The sequence below is a fragment of the Helianthus annuus genome, chromosome 9, assembly GCF_002127325.2.
Source record: "Helianthus annuus cultivar XRQ/B chromosome 9, HanXRQr2.0-SUNRISE, whole genome shotgun sequence".
NCBI classification, from domain to species: domain Eukaryota; kingdom Viridiplantae; phylum Streptophyta; class Magnoliopsida; order Asterales; family Asteraceae; genus Helianthus; species Helianthus annuus.
Genome location: NC_035441.2, coordinates 171676362 through 171690521, shown reverse-complemented (window position 1 = coordinate 171690521; position 14160 = coordinate 171676362). Strand labels below are relative to the sequence as shown.

General features: G+C 37.8%; 1 protein-coding gene across 1 annotated transcript; it reads left to right on the top strand.

The window, feature by feature from the left end:
- The first annotated feature begins 5459 nt into the window (after positions 1–5459).
- LOC110879578 (uncharacterized TPR repeat-containing protein At2g32450) lies at positions 5460–8374 on the top strand. Its single transcript, XM_022128058.2, has 2 exons — positions 5460–5749; positions 5782–8374. Exon 2 carries the CDS (start codon positions 5786–5788, stop codon positions 8222–8224), a length of 2439 nt encoding a protein of 812 aa, XP_021983750.1. The 5' UTR covers positions 5460–5749; positions 5782–5785; the 3' UTR covers positions 8225–8374.
- Positions 8375–14160: the final 5786 nt, after the last annotated feature.

Below are 14160 nucleotides of genomic sequence, written 5' to 3'. Positions count from 1 at the left end.
CATAACTATTATAGCACACATTCATTGAATTACCATTTTTCCCAACAAAGTAAAGACCACTGTCTTGACTACCAGTCACCAGGATTCTCCTTGATTTGGAATCCTGTAATATACAACTATCTTCTTTAAACACGACATCTATATTGTTATCTTTAGCTAGCCTATGAACAGACAACAGATTAACATGATACCCTGGGACATAGAAAACATCTTTTAAAATAACACCATCCATTAATTTAACATTACCAATCTTTAAAACTTTAACATTTGTTCCATTAGGGTGAGCAACTTTAATGTCAAACTCAGAAACATCAACAGCATTAAACAACTCTTTATCACTATTTATCATATGTTGACTTGCCCCAGAGTCAACAATCCAACTAAAGAAGTTTTGAAATAACATAGAACTTGAACAACTAACACAATTGTTAACTATAACAGACTCACCTCCAACACCTGATGACTCAGTTCCAGATTTCTCACCAACTAAGCTTAGTAGTTTAGCAACCTGCTCAGGTGTAAAAGGCAGACCAGAGGTAGAGACACTAGTAGAAGACCCTACCACAGCATTTGACTTATTAAACCCACCAGTTTTACCTGACATATTATTAGATTTTTTCCTAAAACCTGGTGGATATCCAATCAATTCAAAACACCTATCAACAGTATGACCCATCATATTACAGTGTGTACACTTCAAGTTAGAATTAGGTCCTCTTTGATTAGCAGTTTTTTTCTTAGACTCAAAAGATTGGTTTGGTTTAGAAACAAAAGCAACATTCTGCCCTTTTGACCCACTACTAGTTAATCTATGTGATTCCTCCCTAGAAACCACAGAATAAGCAACCTTGACAGATGGAAAGGTTTCTCTGGTTAACAAATTTGTTCTTACTGGTTGATAAACATCATCAAGTCCCATTAAAAACTGCATTAGCTTGATTAACATTGTAAAATCATTATAATCTTTAGCTGCTTTACAAGAACATGTTGGCAGTTGAAGCATAGCATCAAACTGCTTCCACATTGTTGTTAATCTATTATAATAGTCAGCTACAGTTGAACCATTTTGAGAAATACTATTTATTTTCTTGAACAAATCATAAACCACAGAGCCATCTATCTTGTCATAGGTCTCTTTCAAATCCTCCCAAACCTCAGAAGCCAAACTAGAAAAAACTTGACCTAAGAAAAGTTCCTCAGACACAGAGTTCAAAAGCCAAGTTAACACCACAGAGTTACACCTATCCCACTGACTAGCAAGAACAGAATCCTCAGTAGATTTTTCACACTTTCCATTTATAAAACCAAACTTATTTTTAGCTTCTAAAGCAAGTTTCATAGATGCAGACCAAACAGCATAATTTTCAGTACCCTTCAACTTTACACTAACAATAGTAAGGGCACTAGAATCACTAGGATGTAGGTAAAGTGGATCTCCAATATCCAGTTTACTTATCAAAGTCTGAGATGTACTAGCACCTGGTACTGGTTGATCCACTGGTTCTGGCTGAACCATGATGACACACAATCAAGTAGACAGATAATACACACAAACAAACCAACAGATACAACAGATAACACTCAATCAAGAAACAGATAAACACACCAATAAACCAACAGATATACAACACACTATGGCGAAGCTGTATCAGTGTCAAGATTTCAGGTTCATCACTTATAGTGCCTGAACATGTCTTAATACAGGAGCCAAACCCTAAAAGAATCAAAAAACAAACAAACAATGGTGCCGGTCCTCACTACCCCGACTTCAACTAATCAACCAACAAAACAATAAACTAACTACAGAGGAAAGGAAAGATCTCACAGTGGGTGCAATATCTTCACACACGATGAAGACTGTAACCTTCTAGGGTTACTAGTCAACACCAAGAACAAAGAATAAACACTGGTTAGTTTGCTTTGAAACCTTCTAGGGTTTCAAAGACTAACACAGTCTTCACACGAATCCCAAGAACAGTGTCAAGATCCACACTGTTAAACTCCCAAGATCAGACAACAGAAAACACAGATCTACAAAAAAACAAACAATATCAGAGCAAATCTATACAAGATCAAACAGCGGAAAACTTAGATCTGGGTAAAAGAGCCTTTAAGCTCTGATACCATGTAAAATATGTACAGATCTATAACAATCTTGACCAGAAATATATGAAACACCAGAAATAATGACAAAACAAGCGACAAAAGTTTTATTGATTATCCAACCCTAAAAACACCCAACCAAACCCTAGATCTCACAAACTATGAGATCTTCACAATCGTTCAACAGATAACAAAGATCTGTTGAAACTAAACAAAGTACAGAAGGAAAATACAAAAGAAAAGAAGAACAGAGATCAATATGATCTCAAAAATACAACCAAGATCTCTACACAGAGATCACAAGAAGATCTTCAACACAGATCATCAGATCTTCAACACTGATCCACAAGATCAGTCAAGTACAACGAACAACAATGAGAGAGAGAGTAAACCCTAGAAATATCTGGAACAAGTGAACGCAACAACTCTCTCTCTACCTTATATACCAGCTCAATCTGAAGTTCCAGAAAGACCCTCCAACAAATACAAACTCCTCATATTAGCCCCTCAGCCCATAACGAACTGAACAGAAGCCCAACAATCATAATAAGCCATCATAATAAGCCCATCATAGCAGATAGCCCATCTGTAACAATAACTTAGCCCACAACATACCAAATAATATGTAACACATGAATTACAAAATAATATGAAATATATTATCTATATATTTCAACAAAAGAGCAGTTCTATGACTTACCCACCATAGACTTGTTTTGTTGAAGTGCCAAACCCATATGCTTGTCTATTTCCAGAACAATCATATTTCACAGTTAGGGGTATTACAACACACTAGTGATTAGACAAATCCCAGCGCCTGACCTCAAATACCATCAACGACTTTTGGAATCCCTGGTTGTTGATGAGTGGGGAACTTCACAAATAAGCGGGTTTAAGAGGAAGCAATTCAGGATGGGAGACACATGGGAAATTTCCATTCGGATAATAAAAAACAAATTCGTGAGCTCATGGTGAGTAAAGCAGACAATATTGGTTGGTTTAAGAGGGTGAATGTTACAAATGGTATCGGATTTCTTGTTAACGATGGTGAGGCAAAGCTCATCGAGGACGATGACTCCAAGGGTATTTATGCACCTTAGACAAATCTAATACCGTGCGTCCACAGGACTGATGCTGGGACATCATTATGTCCGTCTTAGAAATACCATTAACCCATTTTGAGTGCATTGACTGTGATGAGATGCTCCACAGTTAAACATTATAGCATTTCATGATTAGTAACTGTCTAAAAAGTTTTCATTTAATAACAAAAACAAATCTATAAGCTCCATGCGGGTAAAACAAACAATATTGGTAAAGAAAAAGTACAAGAAGATAGCTTAATTACCAAATTTATAGAATTGATCATGGTAACAACTTGTTTTTTTTATATAAACGGTGGTGTTTATGCAAGTAAAACACCTTTGTGTGTGTTATTGTGATTTGTATTGAATATTGTAAGAAATAAGGTTATAAGGGATGAGTTTTTATAGAACATGTATTACCTCTAATATTTACATAATGAACCTCTAATTATCTATATTTACTTTCTTGTCTAATAAAAATGTAAATACAAGTTTTACTTTCTTGTCTACTAATGCATTACAAATCCGATGCATGGCCTTTTGCAGTTTCTTTTTCATCAAAGGCCGCAACAGAGATCTTCTCTTCTTAGTTTTTACGCAGCTGAATCTTGTTCATTACTGATCCAGATTACAATTTGACACTCTATCTTCCACATTTTGCCTAAAGAAACCTAAGGTGGACAATCCATCACACCTTGTATCCTGCTGTTTGGCGTCATGTTAACCGTTAAAAAAGGAAGAAATGACCTATATACCTTAGCTTCTCCTTTTTAACACTTGGTTCTTATCAGCTTCAACATTTTCTTATGTACGTGACACACAAATTTGTATTAAGATGTACATTTTTCAAAAAAAAAAAAAAATGAACCCTTGATAAAAAAAAATAAATAAATAACTACATTCAAACATTCGGTTGTGTGGTGAATAATTCTTACAAAAGTCACGCGACTAGGTTTTGAGGGGTTACAAAAATTAATGAACATAATCATATGTGAGATGCTTGTGTATTCTAGTATGCTACAGGCCTACAGACTACACTATGTTTATAAGACAACTCCATGACTTTTAGCTTTTTGGTTCAAGGGAATATCGATTACTCAAATTTTATATATTGCAAGGGCGGGCCAGTTCGCGCGACAACAGTCGTCAACACGTCTTGAATTTTTTTAGTATATATGCCAGTCTCGACTGACATCATAAAATTTTGACACATCCCCTCAAGAAAAATTGAAATCCAACCCAAGAACTATTAGATTAAAGATTTTAAAATCTTACAAATATACATATATAAATTATTAACAAATATAAAAGTCTTATAATCTCATTACTAAATTGGGTTAATGAATTCTTATAACTCTACTAAAATCCACTAAACAAACCTATAAACCGTTAAACCTAATAACTAGTTTATACAATCAAGCTGTAAGCATTTATCCTACCAATTTTAAACCATTAAACTATTAACCTAATAGAAAATGATTATTCTTTTAACCCCCTCTCTACCTCACAAGTCGAAATTCAAAGAAACGAGATACTCTAGAGAATCAACGATTCAATAGCATATGCCCTGTGATGATGCCAACCACTACCCTCTAAAGTCCAACCGCTTCACGACAAGTTGAATTCTCAATAGCCGAGTCCCAACCCCAATTCTAAACCTCATACACGATTTAGGCTTTTTTAGAAACTTTTTTTTCTATGTTTTACTTGGTTATTTGATTAATTGCTTGATTGGGTTATTTGTTTATTGTTTGATTATTTGCTAGATTTTTTTATTATTTGATGAATGTTCTATGCACGTATTTGAGTATAAAATTTGTTTGCTTGAAAGTTGTTGGTTGATATAATTTATGAATATAGAGCATATGAGACTTATTACTATCATGCGTTTCTAACGATGGTTAATGCAATTTTATTGTACATTCAAAGTACAAATTGTCTTCTACTCTTTTTTTTTTTTTTTTTTTTTTGTTATGACCCAACCTAAATCAGACATAAAAATTAATATTCAGCAATAGACAGTCGAACTATAAAAAATCCGAACCCATAAAACAAAAATCCCTCAATCCACTGTTAAATATAATTTAGACTACTTCAAATTTGAAAATGAAATCAACTGAAAATTAGAAAAAAAAAAAAGATTAACAAACAAATAAACGAAATCTAAAAAAACATTCTTCCAAATAGTAAGGAGTGTCGTATTATATACTTTAGTTTGATTTGATAAAGGGTGTTAAATTTACCGTTGGTTAAGGGAAGATTAAGGAAGAAGAGAAATATGCCGTTCGTTCTGTGTTGAGCGGCTGGTCAGGCCCACAATCCCCATCATCCCAGCACACAGCGAGGCCACCCAATTTACAATTATGTCAACAACAAACAGATAGATAAAAAGCACCCCTTCTTCTCCCTCTCCCACTTTTCTTCACCAATTTCATCCCAAACACAACCCCCCAATTCAATAATTATTCTCCAAATACCCCTTTTACGACCTCAATTATCAACCCAATTTGTGGGTTAGGGTTCTGTTCCTCAATTTCATCTTAAACCCATTTCAATCCCTCCAATTTCGCCTAAATTCGTTAACTTTATTCACCAAAATGGTGAACAGGGGGACCAGATCGGAGAAGGTTCGAAAAATATTCAACCAATTTGATTTCAACAGAGACGGGGGTCTCAACAGGGATGAAATGTCAGCCCTAGTTGTCGCTGTAAACCCTAGGGTCAAATTCAGCGACGAACAAATTACCGCTATTCTCGACGAGGTTTTCCGTACATACGGCGACTTTATAGACGGCGACAAGGGTCTTACGTACGACGGTTTGTTGCGTACGTACGATGACGGAGCTGGTGACGTGGACCGTGATTTTGAAGCCTTAGGGATTGAGTTAAAACCTGAGGATGATATTGAAGCTGCTTCTTCGTTAGCATTGGAAGAAGCTTCCACTTCGTCGGCGATTGAGCGCGTGTCGTCTGCCGGTGCCGGTGCTGGTGCCGGACCGCAGATGAAGCACCGGACGGCGGCGTGGGCGGCCTCTCCGAACCACGGTATTGTGTTTGATGACACGTGGAAATTGGTTGATGATTTGGAGATTTTGATCAAGCGGTTGAAGTCGAAACAGGCGAAAGATGGGAAAACGAAAGGGGAGAATTTTGATGTCTATTCGGATCCCGGGTGGTCTAGAGAGCTTGGCCCGTCTTCGGAGATTGATAAACGGATTGTTTGGGAGGAAAGCGGGCATGATTATGCGGTTTTTGTTAAGGAATTAAGCGCGTTGAGGTCTAGAGCGGATGGGTCGAGGTCAAGAGAGGAGGCGTTCGATGGGCATATGGCACTGGGTCGGGTTTTGTATGACCAGCAGCTGTTTAAAGAGTCGTTGGTGTGTTTCAAACGGGCGGCGGAGCTGCAGCCGACGGATGTGAGGCCGCATTTTCGGTCTGGGAACTGTTATCATGTTTTGGGTAACCATACGGAAGCGAAAAGCGAGTTTATTTCTGCTTTGGATGCTGCGGAAGCTGGAGGTAATCAATGGGGTTATTTGCTTCCTCAAATTCATGTGAATCTTGGTATTGCTCTTGAGTTTGAAGGTATGGTTATAAGTGCTTGTGAACATTATAGAGAGGCTGCGATTCTATGTCCGACTCATTTTAGAGCTTTGAAGCTTTTAGGCAGTGCTTTACTTGGTGTAGGAGAGTATAAGGCAGCGGTGAAAGCGTTAGAAGAAGCGATTTACATGAAAAACGATTATGCAGACGCGCATTGTGATTTAGCTTCGGCTTTACACGCGATTGGTGATGATGACAACGCGATTAAGGAGTTTCAAAAGGCTATTGATTTGAAACCTGGGCATGTAGATGCTTTGTATAATCTTGGTGGTTTGTATATGGATATGGGTCGGTACCAACGGGCTTCGGAAGTGTACACGAGGGTGTTAGGTGTGTGGCCTAACCATTGGCGGGCTCAGCTTAACAAGGGGGTATCGTTGTTAGGTGCTGGTGAAACCGAAGAAGCGAAAAAGGCTCTGAAAGAAGCATTGAAAATGACTAACAGGATTGAATTGTACGATGCGATTTCTCACTTGAAGCAGCTTCACAGAAAGAAAATGCAAGGAAAGGGGAACGGCAACGGGAATGGGGATGTCGCGTTTGTCGTTGTGGAACCGTCGAGGTTTAAAACTGTTGGTGAAAAGACGACGTTGAGGCAAGAACTTGCTACCGCTCTTAACATCAGAGGTTTTCAACGAACGACAAGGTTGACCCGTTGCGATGTTGACCTTTTAAAGAAGGAAATGAACGAAAACGAGACGCCATTGTCATATTCAGGAAACGGTCCGCCCGAAAAATCTATACGTAAGGCGTCTTTAGAGGTTGTTCTTCGACGGTTGCTTAGTTTCTTGAAGCCCGAAACGTTTGTAGGAGCGGTGAAGGCAATTAATCTAAAAATCCTCACGGTTTTAGACGAATCAGAATCGGGTCGGGTTGATTTAGGTATGTTTTTCGCGATTCTAGCTCCCATATGTGGTGGTACACCCGATAAACGCAAACGGGTAGCCTTCGATTCACTTCTATGGCGAACCGTTCCCGAACAAGGGGTTAACGGGCAGATAAAAAAGATCGACGCTTTACGTTATATCAAGTTATTGCGTGCGATCTACATCCCTACGCAAGGGGCCAGCGAACTCCTGGAGATCCATGGAGAAATCGATACTTCAATGGTGTCATTCACCGAGTTTGTTGTTATGTTCGATGATCCAGATTGGGGTTTCGGTATCATGTCGACTCTATTAAAGCTTGAAACTTGCGATAGGAACCGACATGGTAAACAATCGTGTGGCGTTTGTCGGTACCCCATAATCGGGTCGCGGTTTAAAGAGATGAAATCGCAGTTTAGTCTTTGCAGTCAATGTTACAGTGAAGGAAAAGTGCCCCCAAGTTTCAAAAACGAAGAGTACCGATTCAAAGAGTATGCGAAAGAGAGTGATGCAGTGAAAGATAAGTGTTTGTGGTTTAGTAAAAGCTCCTCAGGTACCAACCACTAAAGACTAATTTGTAAAACCGTATATTATTATTATTATTCTTTTAGTTGTTGTTTGGTGTGTGATATAACTCGGGAATGTGTTCATAGTGTTCTAATGTTAAGTGTATAATAAATCCTGAATTCTTTGTGTAACAATTCTTAATTTGTATTCTTTAGCCTTGTTTTTTAAAATTTGAGTAACGGGCCGGGCCGGGCTAGGGTTGGCTGTTTTTGACCGACAAAACGATGAATAACGGGCCGGACTACGGCTGGCTAGATAGACCGGGTCAGGGTTAAGATGGATAAACCGTTTTGTCTTCATGTTATTTAGAGGTTGCAATTTATTTATTCTAAAAATAGGACATTTGGTGACATAGTAAAGCTGATATGTGTGGTTGGTCCAAAATGAATAAAGGACGTTTTGCAATAAATAAAAAGGGAGTCTAGATGAAGTACATTTTTTAAAGCAAGTTGTACAGATATGAAAGTTTCAAAGTGGCCAAGAGCATTAATCAAACATATAATAAGAACTGGTTGGGTTGGGTTGGTTTGGTTGGGGGCATTAAAAATAAGTATTGTTGACTTGTTGGTAGAGAATGGTACAAACTTTGATTGCATGATGTACAACGTAGTTCTAAAAATGATAAAACATGGTGGTTGGCATGATCATGGTCCGAATCATCTACTTGGACTGGTTGGTCATATTTGATTATGTTAAACCGGCCCATTATTTAATAGGGTTGTCATTGTATGATTAATAAATCATTATCTTATTGTTAAAAGATATCATTGGTGATTGTTTATGGTTAACGGGTCAATGTTTGCTGGTCATGGTTTTGGCGTTATTATATGTGACGACAACAAGCCAAGTCATGAGCCAGTACCACCACCTGAACCATAGTTCGCACAGGTCTAGCCACCTGAGTCTCTTGTGCCCCACCCCACCTCATACACCAAAGGTGAACCAAAAAGCCGGGTTTGGAATCGGAACCGGATTTTAACCCGAACCAGGACCTGTTTGGAACCGACTTAAAGTGATGGGTTTGTAAATCATACTTTAAAACTAGTCAAAACAAACTGAACCGGTTAGAACACAATTTCAAACCCATACCCGACCCATACCAATCCGGTGAAGAAACCTTACATTGTGTTCGCCTTTTGACTTGATAGTACAAAAGGGTCAGTGGAGGGTTACCAGAAAAACGTTTTTCTTGTTTGTGTTTATTAATTCTTGCCTTCTTGGGCCTAAATTCCAACATTCGATTCTTTCTTCCCTCAAAAACCAGTTTCAAACCAAACCGTTTTTGATTGTCCTTGACCCAACCCGAACCGGTTTGGTCCCAGACTCAGAGCCCAATTTGTGCACCTCTACCTTACACTGGTGGAAGTGGCAGAGAGACGAGATGCATATGTGGACACACAAGGTTAAACTGAATAAGAAATGAGATTTTCGGGAAAGATTAAGGGTGACTAGTATATCAGGTAAGATAAGGGAATGTTGAGATGGTTTGGGCATGTGAAGAGGAGGCAGGCAATGACACCCGTTAGAGCAGCAGAAACCATAACTGTATAGGGGAGGAGTAGTCTTGGGACAAGCGAGTTAGGCAGGATCTGATAGAGTTGCGTCTCTTTAAGGATATGGTCCAGGATAGGAGGTCGTGGAAACGTATGTAGAATTAAGGTTAAGGGCTTGTAGAGGAGGATACGAGTGTGTGTTGCTTCGGGGCCTTAGGTGGTTCCACGTTTTTGGTCTGCTTTACATGATTTTATATCCCACTATTTTATACCTTCACGACACTTTGGGTATTGATAGTTCTCCTTTGATTTGTTTACTTATTTATTTTCTCATGTTGTTTGTATGTGTTTGTTACGATACAAAATGGTGATCAAGAAGTAATGAGCCAAAGATAGAGAAGAAGAAGAAGAAATTACAGAGAGAAGAAGAGATAACTCTTAAAATCATTAGCTACCCATTACGGTTGTTCAGTTCGTTTCTTAAATGATTATTTACAGCTATCACCTCCTACTTCCTAACAATGACACATAATACCCCTATACTATTTACTGCTAACAGTGTTTGCTTTGGAGTTGAGTGTTTCTCTAAAAGCAGTCTCTTTATCCTTATGGATAGAAGAAAGATTTGCTTACATCCTAGTCTCCCCGGACCCTACAAAATAACTTTGCTATGAGTGAAATTAAATGAGTTTTGTTGTTGTACCTTTACACCTGTGGATTTGATGATATTGACCTGCTAGCATGAGGTAATGTATTTACACATATTCTATAGAGAAAAATGTCCGGATAGTCCCTGTGGTTTTGCCTTTTTTCACCTATAGTCCCCAACTTTCTAAAATTACCTCAATAGTCCCCAACTTTTTAATTTTCGTTCCCGGATAGTCCCTGTGCCTAACATCAGTTAGTTTTCTCTGTTAAAAGGGTGTGAAATGACAAAAATACCATTTCCCTAAAAGGGCATACCATAGGGACTATCCGGGCATTTAATAAATAAAAAAAAAAACATAAAACCCCTACCACACCCACCCTTCTTCTCCACCTGCTGGATCTTCTCCATAGTTGTTTCATCTCCTGCGCCGGTGCTGACACCTTATCGGTGTTCAGACGCCGTCTTTTCACCACCATCTTTTACCATTTGTTCAGGCGGGACACCAACACCATCTTTTTTTCAGTAGCACCTGCGACCCCTAACCACCCCTAGCATCCTCCCACCTTTATTCACCACAACCTCCATCCATCATCATCACCCATCTTCCCAGTCGAGTTGTAGGGGCTGGATTCAGTTCACCCATCTTCTCCGTCGAGTGTTTCTGTGGTGTGTGGGTGGTTATTCACTTATTCGATTGGATCTGAACCACCTTCGATTTCTAGAAAGTTGCAGGTCGGTATTTCGACTGAATGAGCAGAGAGATGTGGGTTTAGGACGGCGGTGGTTATTCGATTAGATCTGAATCACCGTCGCATCCCCTTCAAAACCTAGTGAAATAGACCATTATTTCTGCTCAACTTCTTAGAATGCTCATACAATGCCTCCACTTCCTTTACTGTAACTACAAAGACAAATAATTAAATGATACGGTTGGTGATGGCTGATGGAATTGGTCATATATTCATATATTCAGAGTATAAATTATTATATTTGGCCTAAAAATTCATGTTCTTATACATAAAAAAAGGATTGGGTGGTGATGAGAGGATGTTGAAGGTGGTGATACGGTGGCGTGGGTTTGGGTGGAAGGAGGGGTTGGGTAATGGTGGGGGGTGGGGGTGAGACCCACTTAAATGATATAGTTTAATTATATGTTATGCTAAAAATTTTGTGGGTTTTATGTACTGAAGGTGTATGAACAATCAATTGCCTCTGCTTGTCAACTGGATTGGCCCAAAGACAGGATCTTGATTCAGGTTTTGGATGATTCAAGTGATGAAATATTACAAGTTTTGGTGGAGAGTGACTGTGGCGGTGATGGTGGAGGGTGGAGGAGGGTGATGATGGGTGGAGGTTGAAGATGAAGTGTGGTGGGGTTTTATAAATAAAAATGAAGAAGATGCCCGGATAGTCCCTGTGGTTTGGCCTTTTTAAGGAAAGGGTATTCTTGTCATTTTACACCCTCTTAACAGAGAAAACAAACTGAAGTTAGACCCAGGGACTATCTGGGAATAAAAAATGAAAAGTTGGGGACTATTCAAGTAATTTTAGAAAGTTAGGGACTAAAGGTGAAAATAGGCGAAACCACAGGGACTATCCGAGCATTTTTCTCTATTCTATATATGCTTACCATGAAAAGACAAAAAAAACACCCTAATCTTTCTATCTTGACAAAACAACCCCTATAATTTAAAAAACTTTATAAAATATCATTTTCACCCCCTTGGAGAACTATCTTTCTATCGAGGATGCAAGTAGAGCGGTTGCAGATCGATTGTATAAAAGAAAGGGCAATGACATCATCCTATTGCCCTACAATCCCGGGTTTGATTTTCCTTTTAAATAAGTATTCGTAGATACCTATTATCTTAATTTATTTTGATTGAATTTTGGATTTTTGATTTTGAAAAAACCATTGAGTGTTGGCAGTACTAAACCTGAAAACAACTACTTGCTATTATCTTGATTCCTTACGGCCTAGAAGTGTCGATGAGCAGTTGAGGCAAATTATTGATACGTAAGTAATACAAATTATCATAATGGATGATAAAAGAGTTGGAATATACTTTGATATAATTTTGTTTTTTTTATAGGGCAATGGCCATATATGCTTCAGAAAGTGGTGCCAACATAAGGGTTAAACTCGTATGGATTAACGCTAGGGTAAGCACTTAATCCCTTATGATCATTGTGGTTGTAATGATATTGTAAATATTGAAACCCTTTAGTTTAAACTTAAATCGTAATGGTTTCACATTTCTTGATATTTTTAATTGTGTAGTGTCCACGTTAGCCAGGAGGTACTGAATGCGGCTACTATGTGATGAAGTTCATGAAGGAGATAGCTTACGAAGAAGTTGAAATACTTGACAATGATAATGTAAGTTTAGACATATTTTAGTCTGTATATTAGAGAAATATGTACTTATATATCCAAACAAATGCTTAAATTCATATATTAGGATTAAATTATGATTTTTAAGATTTATTTTATTTACTTGTTGTCTCAGGTTGGGAAAGGAGTAGATGAATACTCGGCTGCGGATATGGATGGCATTCGTGAAGATTGGTCGACTTATGCGGCTAACTCTATTTTTAAGTTATAAATCATATTTTAGGTGTTGATGATGTATTGACAAACAATTCTTTTTTTTTTTGTTAACGTTAAAATATTTGTAGTATACTTAACAAATGGTTATGTAATGGATTGTTTTGGTATATATATATAGAGTAGGGATCCTGCGGAAAGTGTGTTTTTCCCCGAAAGTCTAGGAAGCGATCTGGGCCATCCAATGGGTGTGTTTAATGGTTAAGATGAAGTCAATGGCAATCTTGTAATTTTTTAGTTTATTTAATTCTTTGTTTTAAAAGACTAGGGGCAATTTTGTCAATATATCATGTTTTAAATCAATTAGATAACCGTCAGTCAAACCCAGTTCCTAATTTCACGCGATTTTCCCTCTCTCTCTCCAAACCCATCTTCGAAACCCCAATCCCTACCAAAAATAACTACAATTATGGAAGAAGATAACTTTAGAAAGGATGGAGAGCACCAGATCAAATTAAAACACTTATCCATCTCCGAGTTTATCATCACCATTCAAACACTGTTCGTATCATCTCCGTTTTCTTGACGATGTGTTTTAACAGCAAGCAAATTAATACAGTTGTGTTTTAGCAGCAAGCAGATTCATACAGTTGTGTTTTAACAGCAAGCAGATTCATACAATTGTGTTTTAGCATTCAGATTCATACAGTTATGTTTTAACAGCAAGCAGATTCATACAGTTGTGTTTTAACAGCAAGCAGATTCATACAGTTGTGTTTTAGCATTCAGATTCATACAATTGTGTTTTAACAGCAAGCAGATTCATACAATTGTGTTTTAGCATTCAGATTCATATAGTCGTGTTTTAACAGCAAGCAGATTCATACGCTGTGTTTTACCATCCATGCTGGTAATGCTGGAGGATTTCTTGACGCTGTGTTTTAATAACAAGCAGATTACAAAAAACAGTAATCTGCCAATTACAAAACCACCTTTATATTATGGGATCTATAAAAAAAATTGATTTTAGCCCTGTAAACTGTTAAAACACAGCACCAAGAACATGCTGATAATTTCCAGTAATCTTCTGAACAATGGAATATGCGATTAGTTTAGATTTCGAAAACAAATTATTCAGAAAATCATGGAGAAAAACGGTTACAAAATATGGACATGGATAGTTAGTTAATGAAGATAAATTCCAAAAATAAAAATAGAACGTGAAAGTACACGATTGCCCTTCTAG

Excerpts from the sequence above, each read along its gene's own strand:
- LOC110879578 (XM_022128058.2), top strand. The coding sequence starts at position 5,786 with ATGGTGAACAGGGGGACCAGATCGGAGAAGGTTCGAAAAATATTCAAC.